Here is a 19,861-nt window from a genome sequence, read left to right on the forward strand (position 1 = left end):
CAGCACCCATCTACATGCTGGACGGTATCATATGCTCTCAAGGAGCCAAGGCCATGATCTGTCTCCCATTGCACTCTTGATATCACTGCTCCATGCTGGCTGTATTCCTGGGGAACTTTCGGAAGGTGGTCTCTGTGCTAATGGATGAAGCTGAGTGTGGCTCATAAACTGAGGGTTTATGCTGGTGGTGTGGCTCTGAGATTTGCAGCAGAAGACTTTTACCATTGAATAGCAGCTCAGCTAGCATGTTGTGGGAAGATGGAGTTAGATGAACGTAAGAGCAAAAAACCAGGCTGTCGGTAGCAAATCCTCTATCTATATTATTTTCTGAAGAGTTTACATTTCATTTTGTAACTACCATGTATCAAGGCACAGGACTATATCAGGCCAATTTTCAGTATCGTCTCATAACCAGCATCCCAGATGTCTATACAAATTGTTTAGTTCATTGCGACGAACCCTAATGCTGTAAACAATCTGTGCTGTACTCAGCCTCAGAGGTGTTTGACAGGATAGACTAGAGAAAGCCTACGCTATACCTGGTTTGGGAATGTGTGACAAGACAGTGCAGAGAGAGATACACAGAACAGTAGCACATGGGAACTTGGTGTGCATCGACCATGACGCCAATCTTACTAATCCCATCTGGCTGTACATAGTCCATATGCCTCTTTCCCCAGCCTGTTGGTGAGTCAGTCTACGCACTTCTTAAGTGTTGCATTCACTACCAATTTATCCATTTGTATCGCCTCTTTCAGGTATTAATGCACCACAAGTCCTCTTGGTACTTCAATTCTCCTAGGAGCTTGCAATTTTGTGCTTTCTGTCCTCTTACATTTGACCTCTCAAAATGTAACATCTCACACTTGCCGAGATTAATCTCTTGTCTGTCCTTTCTCTGCCCAAATTTCCAATGCTGTCCTCTGTATCATTTGACAACCTTCCTCAGTATCCACAATTCCACCTTCTTTTGAGTCCTTTGCACATATAAATAACCTGTCACATTAAAAAATATGCACATTACCACATCAAATATCAACTTTATTTGCCATAAAAATTTCTGTGAATTAGGAATTTACTGTGGTGCGTTGGCACGACATGCAACAAAAAAACAGCACTCAATGAGTATAAAGTATTACATAAAAATAAAGTTAATGGTTAAATTATGTATAAAATAAAGTATGTATCTAAACTGTAAACAGCATTATAAAAAGTGGTTCAAAGTGATTACTGTGCAGTGTAGTGACTGGAAATAGATAGAGGTGGGTGCGTGTGTGTGCCCTTAACTCCTGGTGGAGTCGTCGGGGCGCCGTCATGACAAGCTTTTTGCACCGATCTGTTTGGTGATTGCTCATTGTACGCCGTGTCTTGGGCATCTGAAACCTGGTGGAGCTCATCCCTCTCAGGTTTTTTTTTTTACGAGGTCGAATTGCTAGCTCGACACTCAACCCAGGCACGGATGGAGAGCGTACTAGGGAGCTGGCCGGATTCGAATTCGGGACCTCTTGCTCCAAAGTCCAGCGCTGATGCCACTACGCCACCAGCTGGTGTAGTGGGGAGGTGGGGTGAGGGCAGCTAACTAGAATGAAGGAGATATGGTTCTCTGACATGAGGCCCTGCAATATAATGATGGCCAGGAACCAAAGTATTGAAACTGCGCCAGCTGTAGAGTTGTTGATGAGTGGGTGAAGACAATAAATTTCTCCTGAAATCAATATGCATCCTGCATTGAGGTACTGAACAATGCAGTTCCCCAATCTACATCAGGACGCACCATTGTAGTGGAGGACACATCTGCAGTATCAGATATAGCTGACATCCACAAAAGACTCACAGGTGAAATGTTGCCTCACCTGGAAGTACTGTTTGGGGCCCTGAATGGAAGTGAGAGGAAGTGAATGGGCAGGTGCAGCATTTCTGCCTCCTGCAGGGGTAAGTGTCAGGAGGGTGATTAGTGGGGAAGAACGAATGAACAAGGGAATCACCCTCTGGCTTAATATTGTTGAGCACCTAAGCTGCTTCTGCAAAGAGCAGAGTTTTCCGGTAGCCAATCATTTCAATTCCTATCCCCATTCCCTTTCCGATTTGGCAGTCCATAGCCTCCTTTTCTGCCACAATGTGGTCACTCTCAGACTGGAGAAGCAACAGCTCAGATTCTGTCTAGGTACAGTACCGTGCAAAAGTCTTCGGCACATGTATATAGCTAGAGTGCATAGGACTTTCGTACTGTACTGTATTTGTCAATGTGGGGTGCAGAGTGAGTTTGTAAATTTGCCATGAGCAAAGGATGTTGGGAATAGAGATGTGGCGTGCCATGGGAGGGGTGAGGGACAGATGGCAGAGGATTGCCAGAGTGGGGGTCGGCACAGGTGCAGCCACAGTCAGCCCTGAGATCCTAGGCAATGTCATTTAATTCCAAATAGTTCATTTACTTTTCATTACAGAATGTCTCCCTTGGGCTTCCTTCTCTCCAACAATGATTCCCCTTTCCCTGCCCCCTGCTCACTCTCAGTCCACAATGGAGGCCCATATCAGAATCAGGTTTATCATCACTCACATATGTCATGAAATTTATTTGATTTTGCCGCAGCAGTACAGTGCAGTACATAAAATTACTGCAGTATTGGGCAAAAGCGTTAAGCACCATAGTACAGTATATGTGCTAACTTAATGACACGAACATTGATTTCTCCAGCTTTTGGTAATTACCGCACTCCCTCCACCGTCCCTTTTCTCTTCTTTATTCTGACCTCTTATCTCTTCTCCTCACCTGCCAATCACCTCCCCCGGTGCCACTCCTCTATCCCTTTCTTCCATAATGTCCTCTCCTCTCCGATCAGATTTCTTCATCTCTAACCCTTTGCCTTTTCCACTATCATCCCCAGCATCTTACTTCATCTGCTCCCCCCCCCCCCACTGCACCCACCTGGCTTCACCTCTCACCTTCTAGCTTGTCTTCCTCCCCTCCCTGCAATTTCTTATTCTGGCATCTTCCCCTTTTCTCTCTAGTCCTGATGAAGGTTGTCGGCCCAAAATGTTGACTATTTCCATAGATGCTGCCTGACTTGCTGAGTTCCTCCGTCATTTTGGGTGTGTTTTCTGGTTTTCCAGCCTCTGCAGTATCTTTTGCATTTTACATTAATTACAATATTGTATTTACAATTTAAGTATTTGAGATATTTAAATTGTTCTCAATTCAGTATTTTCACAATATACATCAAATTAAAACATTGGCATCCTTTCCCTACTGCACCCATTGTTCTTGCATTCTTTCGAGATAGTCAGTGAAAACCACATAAGGGATATCTGAATGCGTGCCATTCGCACTACTGGGTTCGGAAGCCAGCACAGGTGGAATCGCTGATATCCTGTTGGTTGACATGTAAATGGTCACATCTGCCAGCTGCTGGGGTAGATTGACAAAGAGGGTGCCTAGACTCTGCTGTGAGAGTGGTTCATGGGACAGTATAAAGCAGGGGTTCCCCACCTGGGTAGATAGACCCCTCAGTTAATTGACGGAGTCCTTAGGGGCATAAAATAAGGTTGGGAGCTTGGTGCAGAGCAAGCTTTACTTTGCGCCTAACCTGGTTGATTACGTCTATGATTTCAAAGAAGACAGAGTATGAGTCACTTCAATTGGGTCAGATCTCTAAATATAGAGCCTTTATTTGAGTAGATGCCAACAATGAGCAGCTGCTATAAATATCTCAGTAAAAGGTTTATGTTTTGTCTTTGCTGTTCTGATATGAAGGTGTTCCATATGTATTTATTTTATTTGCTTATGTATTATGTTAAATTGTAATCATGTAACCTCTGCATGTGGTCTTTCAATGCATAATAGCTACCAGATTTCATATGTCCTTTCACCATCTCAGAATTAGGATGCCCTCCCTCCTTTCTCATATTGATCTTGCATGAGAAAACACCCTCCAACCCTCACCCACGGTGGGCACATGATTGATAACCGCACATATTAGCAAGCTCACCCAACACCGCCTCTGCTCTGCGCCTCAAATCAATCAAACAGTCTGAACTCACTCCTATAGCTTATTTCTCAAGTTTGGACACTGCAATCATTTACAGCAAATAGATACTTCTGAAGTTCATTTCCTGCAATTAAGTGCAAATTCCATTCTTCTCATAGTGTTATCCCATTTATCCGGTAATCTACTGCATGTTCTAATGACGGTTGTGGAAAAGATGTTGACCAAAATAGTGAAGAGAACTCTTCTGCTCTGCTGTTACCATTACCATGAAGTAGATGTTCTGACAAAGTTAAAGGGTTCAGTATAATCACTCAAAAGATAACATTAACACACTGGTGATGTCGTGGATAGCAAGAAAGGTGGTCAAAGGTTAAAGCAGGATGTAAATCAATTATAAAGCTGAGTGAAGCATTTTGGTAGATGGAACTTAATCCTAGCAAGTATGAAGCAATACATTTTAGAAAGTCAAATAGGTGGATCACTATGGAATGTTGATAAACAGAGGGACTTTTGCGCTAAGGTCCATAGTTTCCTGGCAGAGGCAATACAAGTATAATGATGAAGGCATATCTCATACTTGCCTTCATAAGTTGGGGCACACAATATAAAGGTTGAGATATTATGTTCCAACATTATGGTTATTCTGCACTTGGAGTCTCATGTGCATTCTAGTTGTCACAACATTGGATGGATGAGGTTGTGGTGGAGAGAATTCAGGAGAGGTTCATCAGGCTGTTGTTAGGATTGTAGGAAGCTGGTCATGTGAAAGGATTGGATAGGTTGGGCTTATATACCTTGGAGTGAAGGAAGCTGAGGGGTGACCTGATAGAGGTATATAAAATTATGGGAGAGGCATAGATAAGATCAAGATCATTTTTCTAAGGAAAAAAGACTACATCAATTTAATGTGAAAGAAAAGAGCTTTAGAGAGCATCTGACTTGTAACAGAGATCTGGAATGTATTGCTAGAGGAGATGGTGTAATCAGAAGAATTTACAGTACTATGTTTTATGAAATTTATTTGGCATCAATGTCTTGCTTATTCAGATATGGACCTCATGTGGGAAAATGGGATTAATTTTGATGAGCAGAAATGCTGACCTGGACATGGTGGGCCAAGGAGCCCATTTCAGTGCTGTGTTACTCTCTACCTCCATGGTGGGCCAAGGGGCCCATTTCAGTACAGTGTTACTCTCTAACTCCACGGTGGGCCAAGGGGCCCATTTCAGTGCTGTGTTACTCTCTACCTCCATGGTGGGCCAAGGGGTCCATTTCAGTACAGTGTTACTCTCTAACTCCATGGTGGGCCAAGGGGCCCATTTCAGTGCTGTGTTACTCTCTACCTCCATGGTGGGCCAAGGGGCCCATTTCAGTGCTGTGTTACTCTCTACCTCCATGGTGGGCCAAGGGGCCCATTTCAGTACAGTGTTACTCTCTAACTCCATGGTGGGCCAAGGGGCCCATTTCAGTGTTGTGTTACTCTCTACCTCCATGGTGGGCTAAGGGGCCCATTTCAGTACAGTGTTACTCTCTAACTCCATGGTGGGCCAAGGGGCCCATTTCAGTGCTGTGTTACTCTCTAATTCCATGGTGGGCCAAGGGGCCCATTTCAGTGCTGTGTTACTCTCTAATTACATGGTGGGCCAAGGGGCCTGTTTCAGTGCTGTGTTACTCTCTAACTCCATGGTGGGTCAAGGGGCCCATTTCAGTGCTGTATTACTCTCTACCTCTATGCTCCGTAACAACAACATGGCATTCAGGACAAGAATGGCGACATTAAGTTAAGACTGACTTATTTGGAAAATACATAACAAGCAGGATATGTTGTGCATAATGCTACTTTGGTGATATGTGAAGGTATTAACCACAAATATTTCCATTCATTTCTGCAGCTTTGATAAAGTTTGCAAGTGTGAATCTAATCTCCTTGTGGTGAGCTATCTGTGACTCTTCTATTGCTGTACGTTGAGGTTTGGGTCTGAATGCTGGTCTGGTGCAGGGTTAGATGGGCTGTAAGATGAAGTGATGGCACTGAGCAAGCACTTCATGCCTGGAAGGGACAACTGCACAACCCTTCTCCACTGCCTTGGATTGAAATCTGTGTTCAGTGGGGATGGACCCTGACCCTGATCACATTCCATACCTCTGAGAGGTTTGCATAATGCCTTGACGTTCTTCATATGCTATAAGGAGTTTATGTTTCCAAAACATTTACTAAATGGGTTAAATGGGTTTGGAACCCAGCCACTGTTGCAACATCTCTTCCTGTAAACAGAAACCAGTGCTTAAACCTAGCACATTGACTGGGAGAAGATCCTCTGTCCAGTACGGAGGGTGGGGACTGGGAAGTTTAGTAGTTTGTGTAATCAGAACATGCCAGCATTCTGTGGTTAGGTCAAACAGCAGCTGTATAAAACAAGGATTATAATACCAGCTACCATTTGTTCCTCACTCACAGCCGTAGTCTGTGGCTCACTCCTTATTGTTCAGAAGGATGTCTCCCTTTGACCAGTGAGGCTGTCTCTCTGCCAACCATGTCCATTTGCTCGTGCCCTTTCTGTTCAGGACAGTTGTTGGGGACTCCAGATGTCTTACTCCAGAATCCTAGGCACCAAATTCAGGCTTCATTAACACTCTCCCAGAGGTAACTGCTTTGGATGAAAAGTAAATCTGCGGCTGCATTTGCTATCTCAGGTTGGTAGAAAAGGTATGCTGGACTTTCTTGGAGGCAAGGGAAGGGGACTTCTCCCTCCTGTGCTAAAGCCTCAGCTGGTATCACTGAAGAAGGGTGGGTCTATGTGGGATCTTGCTGAGAGCAGGTTGACAGTCGTTGTTGTTTTGTATGGCATGGCTGGGAGGGGCAGGCACGAGTCCATCCATTATGGAGTTGGGGTTGGATCGATCTTTGTCTGGCATCTTGCCCAGGGCCACTCCAACATGGGTGGCCCTGAGTTGGCATCGTCTGATGGAGTTGTTGAACTATGCGAGCCTCCACATGATGCCAATGTGTTGATTCAGATCATGGAGGAGGTTGACAGTGATTCCACTTGAGAAGAATTCGGTGGTTTTAAGGCCCAAGGTTGAGAATGGCTTGCTTCCACTACAGGTTTGTGGGTACTGAGATGACCGATGTGGCCAGTGTGTGCCCTCTACACTTTACCATGAATGGGAATTTGTTGGGTGGGAGAGTAAGTGGTTTGGTGGGTGTGGGGGTGGTTGGGGAGGTCATAATGTGGGGAGCACCAGAATGTAACTTTAAACCCAGGCCTGTTGTGTGCAGATGGTCAGGAAACACTTCAAGAGCTTAAAATGAGTGTGCTTTTCTGGTTGTGTGACTATTCTCAGAGAAAGTAATGTAAAGTTAGTAAGGTGGCTGTGTAATTGTAGGGCTGAAAATAGAAAAATACAAAATAGAAAATAGAAAAATACAAAAAGGGGGCGTTACAGTAGAGCTGCTTCAAACAGAAAGCATGTCTGCTCAGGATAGCTACGTCTATGCCTATCAAAGCAGCTCATGAGAGAGCAAATAGAGGGCAGGCTCTCACACTAGATTCTCATCTATATTTAGATGCAGCTGCTATTTTTACATCAGATGTTTTGCATCTGTGTTTAAAGAGCAGATTATTATGGCCAGGGAACGATTTAGTCTGCTCTGCATGTATACCCAATGGCTGTAAACAGAGCTGTGAAAATTCCTGATGGCTAAAGCACAGATACTGGCTCTCATTGTTCACAGTCACTGACAACAATGCAGTGAAAATCAGCTCAGTGTGTTCCACAACATGGCTTTGCTCTGATACATTTGGCCCAAGATACTGGTGCAGATTTTCGCATGGTTTACAAAACCCATCAAGCCTGCCCATTATTCAGTATGACTGTGGCTGATCTGCTTCAGGCTTCAACTCCTGTTTGGTGCCAGTTCTCCAAAGCCTCAATCCACCCCTCCAACACCCCCCCCCCCCCCAACTTATTTCAAACATTTATCTACCATACTTACATTTTAACTATCCTCTGTGATTTGGCTTCCACAACCCCTTTGTGATAGAGAGTTCCAGAAATCCACTAACATTTTCAAGAAGAATTTCATAGCTGTTTCAGTCTTAAAATCCTGCTCCCTATATTTTCAATATATTCACTGTGATAGAGATGCTGTGTTGTAGGCTCACCTTTTGGCCAGCTAACTCTGTTGCTGAGTCAAACCAGCAGCTGTGCAAGCCAAAGTTCAGTTCTAACAACCAGAATAATTGACCACGTAAACACGAGGAATTCTGCAGATGCTGGAAATTCAAGCAACACACACAAAATGCTGGTGGAACACAGCAGGCCAGGCAGCATCTTTAGGAAGAAGTACAGTTGATGTTTCGGGCCGAGACCCTTCGTCAGGACTCTCGATGTTCTGACAAAGGGTCTCGGCCCGAAGCGTCGACTGTACTTCTGCCTATAGATGCTGCCTGGCCTGCTACGTTCCACCAGCATTTTGTGTGTGTGTTGCTAGAATAATTGACCATTCCACTTGACACAGAAGCAGTCGACCCACTGAATGCTTACAGTATTTTCTGTTTGTTTTAGGTGGGCAAGGACCTTGTTCAGTTCTGCTTCATTCTGCTGTTTCCGTAGTGTGAAGAGCAAATGGTCTACTGGAGGTACTCAGTGGATCCATAAAACCATAAGACATAGGAGCAGAGTTTGGCCAATTGGCCCATCAAGTCTGCTCTGCCATATGGCTGAATCCTTTTTTTCCTTCCTCAGGCCCACTCCCCGGCCTTCTCCTCATAACCTTTGATGCCATGTCCAATCTGCCTTAAATACACCCAATGACCTTGCTTCCACAGCTGCCTGTGGTAACAAATACCACAAATTCACCACCCCCTAGCTAAAGAAATTTCTCCACATCTCTGTTTTAAAAGGTGCCCCTTTATTCTGAGGCTGCGCCCTCTTGTCCTAGACTCTTCCACCATGGGAAACACCTTTTCCACATCTACTCTGTCTAGGCCTTTCAATATTCAAAAGGTTTCAATGGTATTCTCCCCTCATCCTTCTGAATTCCAGCGGGTACAAACCAGAGCTATCAAACGTTCCTCGAATGATAACCCTTTCATTCCAGGAACCATCCTTGTGAACCTCCTCTGCACCCTCTCCAATACCTGCATATTATTTTCTAAGGTAAGGGGCCCAAAACTGTTCACAATACTCAAGGTGAGGTGTCACCAGTGCCTTATAAAGCCTCAGCATCACATCCCTGCTCTTATATTCTAGACTTCCTGAAATGAATGCTAACATTGCAGTTACCTTCTTCACCACTGACTCAAACTGCAAGTTAACCTTTAGAGTGTTCTGTACAAGTACTGCCAAGTCCCCTTGTATTTCAGTTTTTGGATTTTCTTCCCATTTAGAAAATAGTCCGCACAATTATTTCTGTTACCAAAGTGCATAGCCATGCATCTTCCAACATTGTATTTCATTTACCACTATCTAACCCATTTTCCTAATCTGTCTGAGTCTTTCTGCAGCCTACCTGTTTCCTCAACACTACCTGCCCCTCCACCAATCTTCGTATCTTCTGCAAACTTGTCAACAAATCCACCTATTTCATCCTCTAAATCATTGATATACAGCATAAAAAAAGGCGGTCCCAACACCAACCCCTGCAGAACACCACTAGTCACTGGCAGCCAACCCGAAAAGGATCCTTTTATTCCCACTCACTGCCTCCATCGTATCAGCCAATGTTCTAAACATGCCAGTAATTTTCCTGTGATAGCAAGGGCTCTTAACTTGGTAAGAAATGTCATGTGTGGAAACTTGTCAAAGGCCTTCTGAAAGTCCAAATATACAACATCCTCTGCATCCCCTTTATCTATCCTATTTGTAATCTCCTCAAAGGATTCCAACAGATTCATCATGGAAGATTTTTCCCTTAAGGAAACCATGCTGATTTTGTCCTATCATGTCTAGTGTCACCAAGTACTCCATAACCTCATCCTTAATGATTGACTCCAACACCTTCCCAACCACTGAGGCAAACTGATCAATAATTTCCTTCCTGCTATCTTCCTCCTTCCTTAGGAGTGGAGTGACATTTGTCATTTTTCTGCCCTCTGGCACCATTACTGATGTCTCCACAATCCCTACTGCTACCTCTTTCAGAACCCTAGGATGCAGTTCATCTGTTGTGGGTGACTTAAATACCCTTGGGTCTTTCATCTTTTTAAGCACCTTCTCAACTACACTCTCTTCTCTTCTCTCGCACCATTCAACACTGGCACACTGCTAGTGTCTTCCACAGTGAAGACTGATGGAAAATACTCGTTTAGTTCATCTGCCTTCTTTTGTTTCCTATTATTATTTCTCTGGCCTCATTTTCTAGTGGCCCTAGTTCCACTCTCATTTCTCTTTTGTTTTTTACATACTTGAAGAAGCTTTGATGTTGTTTGCTAGCTTGTTTTCATATTTCATCTTTTCCCTCTTAATGATTCATTTAGTTACTCTCTGTAGGTCTTTTAAAGCTTTCCAATCCTCTATCTTCCCACTATTTTTTGCTTTGTTATATGCCCTCTCTTTTGCTTTTACATTAGCTTTGACTTCCCTTGTCAGCCATGGTTACACTATTTTGCTATCTGAGTATTTCTTCATTTTCGAAATACATCTATCCTGCACCTTTCTCAGTTTTCCTGGAAACACACCTGATTGCTGCTCTGCTATCATCCCTGCCTGCAGCTCCTTCCAATTTACTTTGGCCAAGACCTCTCTCAAAAAACTGTAATTTCCTTTACTGAAATACTGCTACATCAGACTTTACTTTCTCCCTGTCAAATTTCAAGTTGAACTCAATCATATTGTGATCACTGGTTCCCAAGGGTTCTTTTCCCTTAAGCTCCCAAATCACTTCTAGTTCATTATGTAACACCCAAACTAGTATAGCTGATTCCCTAGTAGGCTCAATGACAAACTGCTCTAAAGAGCCATCTCATAGGCATTCAACAGTCTCACTCTCTTGAGATCCATTACCAACCTGATTTTCCCAATCGACCTGCATGTTAAAATCTCCCATGGCTATCATAATGTTGCTATTTTGATAGAGCTTTTCTATTCCTCACCATAGTCTGTGTTCCACATCCCAACTACAGTTGGGAGGCCTGTATATAATTGCCGTCAGGGTCCTTTTACCATTGCAGGGTTGAGCATTGGTTGGAGATGATTTTTAACGTTTCAGATTGAAATCCTGCACTAGTGGTGTCCTCCTGTCCACACACTTCCTGCATGCCCTGTTGCAGACCTCAGCCTGAAACCTTAACAATTACTTTCTTTTTACAGGCCCATTCACTTCTCCATCAGATAGTTTGTTGCTTCATATTCTGGCTTCAAAAATTCCTTCAGTCTCCAATACATGGCACGAACTTGACTGTGTTTTTTTTTGTGTGCTGACTGTTCCCTACACAGGCTGGGCAGCCAGCTGACTACCATTTGGCAACACAAGTGAATCTGCAGATGCTGGAAATAAATAAAAAACACAAAATGCTGGCAGAACTCAGCAGGCCAGACAGCATCTATGGGAGGAGGTAATGACGATGTTTTGGGCTGAAACCCTTCATCATGATGGAAGATATAAACAGGAATCCAAACAGCAGCCAGAATGTGGTATACAAATTTCAGCAGGAGTTAAAACAGCTTGTAAGAAAGGCATTGTTACAATTGTCATGGTGGATTTCAATATTTGGGTATATTGGGAAAATCAGCTGATGTTGGATCCCAAGAAAGTGAATTTGTAGAAGGCCTTTGAGATGGCTTTTTTTTTTGAGCAGCTTGTGATTGAGCCCATGAGGGGAAAGGCAATTCTTGATTGGGTATTGTGTAGTGAATGAGATTTGATCAGGGTAAAGGAGCCCTGAGAAGACAGTGAAGATTATGTGATAGAATTCACCCTGCAGTTTGAGAGAGAGAAGATAAAATCAAATGCATCAGTATTAGAGTGGTGTAAAGGGAATTGTGGAGGCATGAGAGTGGCACTAGCCAAAGTTGTTTGGAAGGGAACACTAGCAAGGATGACAGCAGAACAGTAATGGTTGGAGTTTCTGTGAAAAATTCAGGAAGTGCAGTACATCCCAAAGATAAAGAAGTATTCTAAAAGAAGAATGATGTAACCATGGTTGACAAGGGAAGGCAAAGACAATATAAAAGCAAAAATGAGGGCATGTAATGTAGCACATATTAGTCTGAAATTAGAGTATTAAAAAGCTTTCAAAAACAGAAGACAACTAAAAGGCCATAAGGAGAGAAAAGATGAAATATGAAGGTAAGCTAGCTAATAATATAAAAGAGGATATCAAACTTTTTTCAGATATATACAGAGTAAAAGAGAGGTGAGAGTTATATCAGACTGCTGGAAAATGATGCTAGAAAGGTAGTAATGGGGGACAAAGTAACAGTGGATGAACTTAACTATTTTGCATCAGTATTCACTGTGGAAAACACCAGCAGGCTGGCAGAAATTCGAGAGTGTCAGGGGGCAGAACTGAGTGTAGTTGTTATTACTAAAGAGAAGGTGCTTGTGAAACTGGACCAGATGGACTACATCCCGGGATTCTGAAAGAGGTAGCGAAAGTGAATGTGGAGGCATTAGTAATGATCTTTCAAGAATCACTAGATCTGGAATGGTTTCAGAGGACTGGAAATTCTAAATGTCACTCCACTCCTTAAGAAGGGAAGGAGGCAGAAGAAAGGAAGTTATAGGCCACTGAGCCTGACTTCAGTGGTTGGGAGATATTGGAGTCCATTATTAAGGATGAGGTTTTGGGGTACTTGGAGGCACGATAAGATAGGCTGAAGTCAGCATTGTTTCCTTAAGGGGAAATTCCACCTGAGAAGCTAGAAGGTGATCGGTGAAGCCAGGAAGCGAGGGAGGACAGATGAAGTAAGAGGCTGGAAGCTGATAAGAGGAAAAGGCAAAGAGAAGAAGGAATCTGGTAGGAGAGGAAAGTGAACCGTAGGAGAAAGAGAAGGAGCAGGGGCACCAGGATGAAGTGATAGGCAGATGAGGAGAAGAGGTAAGAGGCTAGAGTGGCAAATGAATAAGAAGGAAGGGCGAGGAAAAAAATAGTACTAGAAGTTGGAAAAATTGATGTTCATGCCATCAGGTCATCATCATCATACTTCTCACACCATCCAGCCAGCCACTCTAGTGTTGTTTGTCTGATGTTGAGCAGGTCAGTGTCAGCTCAATCAGGTGAGAGTGGGCATTTGCCGGAATGTGCTCAATGTTCTGCACCGTTTTGCCACACTCACAGAATTCGCTGGTCTTTAAACCCCACTTCACCATGTCATCTCCCGTCCTACAAACTCTCGCTCTCGCTCTGTGGAGAGCGCACCACATCCGTCTGTCAAGCAGTGCCCCCGGGGTCTGGCAACATTTCTGTGGGGTCTTGCACTGTGTTGTTTGGTGGGGTTCTGGCTTCTGTTTGTTGCCAGAGGTCAATCCTGTATGTTTGGGGGGATGTTCCGTGCAGTAGTTCCTCCACTGTAGCAAAGCTTTTCCTCGATTTTAGGTGGTTGGAAACTGGCACATGAAGATGTAGTGTGTGCCATGGATCCGAGTTCTGTTTACCTTTTTCAATTTCTGTTGTAGTGTGTCTTGGGATCTCTGGGGGAGTAATGCCTGCAAGTCTATAAATGATGTTAGTGGGTGTGGGGTGCAGTGTGCCCGTGATAATTCGGCAGGCTTCATTAAGCAACGGGTCTATTTTCTTTGCGTGGGCTGATCTGCCCCACACAGGTGCACAGTATTCTGCAGGTGCATAGCAGAGTGCTAGGGCAGTTGATCTAAGTGTGTGAGCATTGGCTCCCTGTTTCGTGCCTGCTAATTTTTTCAAGAGAGAGTTGCGAGAGCCAACTTTCCGTCAGAGGTTTTGGATGTGGGTGGCAAATGAGAGCGTCCTATCCAGTGTCACGCCCAGGTAAACTGGAGTCGGATGGTGCTCGAGCTCCTTCCCACACCAGAAGATCTTGAGTTTCCGAGCTGCTTCTCAACTCCTCAGGTGGAATGCACACACTTGAGTTTTTGATGGATTTGGGTTCAGAGACCACTTTTCATAACACTGCTTCATTGCATCGAGGACTGCTGTAAGTCATACTTCAACTTCTTGGAAGGAGTTAGCTTGTGTTGCTGTGCATAGGTCGTCTGCATAGATAAACCTGCGTGTGTTAGGAAAGGTTGGTTGGTTGTTTGTGTAAACATTAAATAGTGCCAGGACTGATCCCTCTGGTAGTCCGTTCTTTTGTGGACGTCACCTACTCTTAATTCCATTCATTTCTACATAAAATCTGCGATTTTCTAGGAGGCTTCTTATTACTTTGACTGAGGTTTCATTCTTTAACATTTTAGATAATTTCAGTAGGAGGCTTCTGTGATTCACAGTGTCGTATGTTGCTGTTAAGTCAACAAATACTGCTCCTGTAATTTGTCGCATTTCAAAGCCATCCGCAATATACTGGGTTAAATTCAGGACTTGACCGCAGCAAGAGTGGCCTGGCCTGAACCCAGTTTGGTCTGGTGTTAGAAGATCTTCGACTAAGGGGGATATTCTTTTCCGTATGAGTCTCTCATAGCGTTTATAGAGGGTGCAGAGCAAGGAAATCAGTCTGTAATTTTTGGGAATGTTGGGGTCTCTATTGGGTTTTCGGAGAGCAACAACTTCGGCTCTTTTCCACTTTTTAGGTATTTTTAATGACCTTAGGCAACAGTTAAAAAGGGACAGAAGCCAGTGGAGTGCTTTAGGTCCAAGACGTTTAAGGAATTCATTAAGAATCCCATCTATGCTAGCAGCTTTGTTAGATTTTAGCTGTGATACTTCATCCTTTAATTCTTCTAGCATGAGAGCTGGAAAGTTGTTACTCCCATTTGAGAAAGCTGACTCCATCTCCTGATGTTGCTTTTTATTTGCCTCTGTTCCTTGTTACTTGGTCGACCATTTAGTATTAGTTGGTGGGCAACCTGATTGGGTGTCACGGCAGCAATTTTCTGCCATCAGGTTGAAGACTACGTAGACAGAATTTGAGGTGTTGTTCCTCCAACTTGAGAGTGGTCTCATCACGGCAGAAGAGGAGGCTCTGGACTGACATGTTGGAAGTGGAATGAGGATAGGAATTAAAATGGTTGGGTACTGGGAAATTTTGCTTTTTCCAGATGGAGCTGATGTGCTCAACAAGCCTGCCTCTCAATCTACGTCAGGTCTCACCAATGCAGAGGGAGTTGTATTGGGAGCACCAGATACAGTAGATAATCCCAACAGGTTTGCAGATGAAGTGTTACCTCACCTGGAAGGACTGTTTTGGGGCCCTGAATGGAAATGGGGGAGAAGGTGAATGGGCAGGTGTAGCACTTCTGCATTTGCAAAGATAAGTGTCAGGAGGGAGATTAGTGGGAAGGGATGAAATGACAAGGAATCACCTCCCACCTTAACAAGGACAGAGTTCCTCTTGTCCTCAACTACCTTACCCTTGAGCCTCTGCATCCAACACATCATAGTCCTTCCTGGTGAGGCAACACTTCATCTGCAAATCTATTGGGCTTGTCTACTGTAACTGGTGCTCGCAATGCAGTTTCTCGACATTGGTGAGATCCAACATAGATTGGGGGACTGCTTTGTTGACTCTGCAAGAAGTGGAATTTTCCGGTGGTCAACCATTTCAATTCTTATCCCCATTCCCATTCCAGCATGTCAGTCCGTGGCCTCCTGATGCACCATCAATAACTCTCGGAGACAGGAGGCGAACGATAGGCTTTTATTAGCTGCAATGACCACAATTAGCAGCAAGAGACCACCACACAACATCCTGGAGACTGAGGGGGGAGCAGTGCCTCCAACCGCCTTTATACAGGGGTCTGCCACAGGAGCAGTCAGCAGAGGGGTGCGTCCAGACAGGTATATGTAGTTCACCACACCTCCTCTGTTGCCATGATGAGGCAGCTCTCAGGCTGGAAGAGCATCACCCCATATTCTGTTTAGGTAGCCTCCAGCTTAATGGCATGAACACCGATTTCTCCAACTTCTAGTAATTTTTACCCTCCCTCTTCCCTCTTCATTTCCCCAGTCTGGCCTCTTGGCTCTACTCCTTACCTGCCTATCATCTCCCCCTGGAGCCTCTCCTTCTTCCCTTTCTTCCATTATCCATTCTCCTCTCTTATCAGTTTCCCTCTTCTCCAGCCCTTTTCCTTTTCACTGATCACATCCCAGCTTCTTACTTCTTCCCCCCTCTCCCACCCACCTGACTTTACCTATCACCTTCTAGCTTATCCTCCAACCCCCACTTTTTTATTCTGGCATGCTTTCTTTCCCGTCCATAAGACCATAAGATATAGGAGCAGAATTAGGCCATTTGGCCCATTGAGTCTGCTCCATTTCATCACGGCTGATCCTATTTTCCTCTCAGCCCCAATCTCTTCTCCCCATATCCCTTCATGCCCTGACTTATCAGGAATCTATCAACCTCTGCCTTAAACATACATACTTGGCCTCCACAGCTGCCTGTGGCAAAGAATTCCACAGATTCACCACTCTCTGGCTAAGGAAATTCCTCCTCATCTCACACTTTCACTGTAGGAAACACCCTCTCCAGATCCACTCTCTCAAAGCCTTTTGCCATTCGATAGACTTCACTGAGGTCACCTCTCATTCTTCTGAATTCTAATGAATACAGGCCCAGAGCTATCTGATGCCCTCCATATTATAAGCCGTTCAATCCTGGAATCAGTCCTGATGAAGGGGCTCGGTCCAACACAATGACTTGTTATTCATTTCTATAGATTTTGTCTTACCTGCTGAGTTCTTCCAGCATTTTGTGTGTGTTGTTCTGGATTTTCAGCATCTGTGGGATCTTTTGTGATTATGTAATTTGATATTACTTTAATTTGACTAAAAATATTCACAACCCAGAGAGTTACAATAAAATAGCCCCATTCTATAACAAAGGAAATTCTAGCCTGAGGGCGTTTCCCAATGATGCACAGTGAGACAAACATCGATTGTTGCTGGAAGATCACACTTTGGTCTGTGTGAAACCTGCTGGCTTGCTAGCCTAATAAGATGTCCTTTAAGGGAATCTGCCACTTGGCACATTCCAGACTGCAGGAGTGCATGTTGATGAGTGCCTTGAAGTTTGATTCAAACAACTGAAAGCTTTTGTGATGAAGGATTACAGTCAAAGGTCCTGATGTCAGTGGACACTAAGGGCTTGGGTTCTCAAACATGCTGTGAGTATAGTTCAAAGTAGCCATATAAATAGGTTTGGTGCTTTGTACGTAGACCATAGGACTTTAGGACATATGGGCAGATTTAGGCCATTCAGACCATTGCGTCTGCTCTGCCATTCCAGAATAGCTGACTTATTATCCCTCTCAACCCCATTCTCCTATCTTCCCTTCATAATCTTTGATCCCTGACTAATCATGATCCTATCAACCATCACTTTAAATATACCCAATGTCTTGGCCTTCACTGGCTACAGTGGCAATGAATTCCACAGATTCACCACTCTCTGCCTAAAGAAATTCTTTGTCTCTGTTCTTAATGCATGTCCTATTTTGAGGCTGTGCCCTCCTGTCCTAGACTCCCCCACTAAAGGAAATCCTCTCCACATCCTCTCCATCTAGGCCTTTCAATATTCAATAGATTTCAGTGAGATCCCCCCTCATTCTTGTAAACTACAGCGAGTAAAGACCCAGAGCCGTCAAACACACCTCAGACTTTAACCGTTTGATTTCCAGGATCATCCTTGTGAATTTTATCTGGACCTTCTCCAATGGCAGCACATCCTTTTTTAGTTAATGGTCTCAACGTATATACTGGATGACATAGTAATACTGTATATGGATTTAACAACACTATGGATGTAAAGAAAAACAGGTTTTTATATCTCTTCTCTTTTTATGAATAACAGTTAAAATAAAAAAAAGGAACTCCAGAGCAGTCAGTGGAACTGTTGAGTGTTGTACCCAAAGAACTGCAATGCAACCCACAGTGGAACACTACATCACGTCACAAACAAACATAGCTCACACTGCATAAACCTTTTCTTTTGTTCATTCATGCATTCTGTTTTATTTTAAATCAGAAGAGCATCATTGAAGGATTGCTGCTGAAGCAGACCAGTTCCTTCCAGAGGTGGAAGAAAAGGTACTTCAAACTGAGAGGGAGAACTCTGTACTGGGCCAAAGACTCAAAGGTAAAGCAAATGCTGCTCTGACTGTTTAAATGTTTCAAAGTGTTCTGGCGCTTGTCTAATGACTGTAATAAGCTAGCAAGAGATCTCACCCATGCTGTGTAAAATCCCTTCCTAGAATGTTCCCATCCAATCCCTCAGCACAACTACTGCACATATGTAGTGCCCTGGTTCAGATTTCTAATGCTACGCTGTGAGGTCGTTCATATTAGCAGCTTCCTGTAAAAGCAATGAGCCATGCTGGAAAGTGTGTTTTGGCTTCGGCTAAGATTAAAACCTATGGTGTCCAATTTCGGAACGTGAGTCAGCCAATCAGGATTGTGGGATGTGAGAGAAGGTTCTAGAGAGCTGTGGGGAAGAGTTTTTGGAAGGACAGTAGTCTGGTTTGGGGTCTTTTGGTGGGAGCTGCAGAGAGGGACAGAACTGAAGATGCTGCAGAATGCCATTGGAACGAGAGTTCCCGTTGCAAGAAGAGCTTTATGCAGATGGAGAGCTCCAAGGAAGAATGGCCAATACTCCTGAGAGAGAGCCAGGGTCTTACAGATGGACTTTGAGGGAAGTTCGGAATGTGCTGGGTGTTTTCCTACCTTATGCAGCCCATTCTACCTAATTCTGCTTTGATAACTTCAGCTCTGATCCCACCCACATTACAGGAAGAGGGATTTTGATATCTCAATGGTTCACAACTATCTGAGATATGAAAACTCACTTCTTCCTCTGTCTTAAATAGCCACTTCCAGTTTTAAGAAAATATATAATTGATGTCTAGATTTTCCTACAAGTTGACAGAACTTCTTCACACAATTTAGAAACCCCCAGGGTCTTCCAAGCTTCAATCGTGTCTAAACTCCACTAGCTGCAAGCCTACCTCTCCAACTTCTCCTTGGAAGCCAACCCATCCATTCCAGGAATCCGCTAATTAAGTGTTCTCTGAAAGGTTTCCAGTTTAAAATGTATGTATCCCTATATAAGGGACTGAAAGGTTCAAAACTCCAGATTCATGATTCAGATTTATTTATCACCTGTAGTGTACATTAAAATAAACAGTGATAGCAACACACCCAAGGATGTACTGGGGGCAACCTGCTGTGACACATTGTGGCACCAACATTGCATGCCCAAAATGCTTGGCTGAGCAGCACAGAACACAACAAAACACAACAAGTGACAAAACAATAGCAGCAAAACAAGCTCCATTTGTTCTTCCCACCCACGTACAGACGCAGAGCTCCAACCCTAGGATTGGCTGCCTTCGGCTTCCAGCCTCCAGCGGACTTGGACTTGCAGACATCGGGTGTTCGACCTCTCTAGTGGGCTCGTGGGATACTCAGAATCCAGCTTCAGCATCGGGCCTCGACATCTGATTGACCATTGGGCCTCGATTCTTGGCATGGACTCCTGATTCCACTGATCACTGAACACTAGGCTCTGAATGCTGGACTTGCTAATTTGTATATCCAGGGGGTCATTAGATGCCATTCGTTCTGTCTTCTTGGAACTTGGACTCTGAAACCATGGATGCCCCATGTCTGAAATTCTGGCCTTTAAGTGTGGAATGGAGGCTTAGACCCCAGCTTGAACTCTAATTACCCATATCTCTGTCTCTAAACACTAACCTGACCTCTAATGCCCTTCTCTGTCCCCAAAACCATCCCTACAAA

The 19,861-nt window shown here is 44.0% G+C and overlaps 1 protein-coding gene across 4 annotated transcripts in view; it reads left to right on the forward strand.

The window, feature by feature from the left end:
• LOC140734508 (diacylglycerol kinase delta-like) overlaps positions 1–19,861 on the forward strand; it is a 170,566-nt gene that overhangs the window by 76,771 nt on the left and 73,934 nt on the right. For all 4 annotated transcript variants that reach the window (XR_012100551.1, XM_073058574.1, XM_073058573.1 and 1 more), the window contains exon 2: positions 18,093–18,203. Coding sequence is in view for 3 of the 4 variants with exons in the window: in XM_073058574.1 (XP_072914675.1) it covers positions 18,093–18,203 (111 nt within the window). In the remaining variant the exon portion in view is untranslated. The remainder of the gene's footprint in view (positions 1–18,092; positions 18,204–19,861) is intronic.

The sequence above is a fragment of the Hemitrygon akajei genome, chromosome 10, assembly GCF_048418815.1.
Source record: "Hemitrygon akajei chromosome 10, sHemAka1.3, whole genome shotgun sequence".
Lineage (NCBI taxonomy): Eukaryota > Metazoa > Chordata > Chondrichthyes > Myliobatiformes > Dasyatidae > Hemitrygon > Hemitrygon akajei.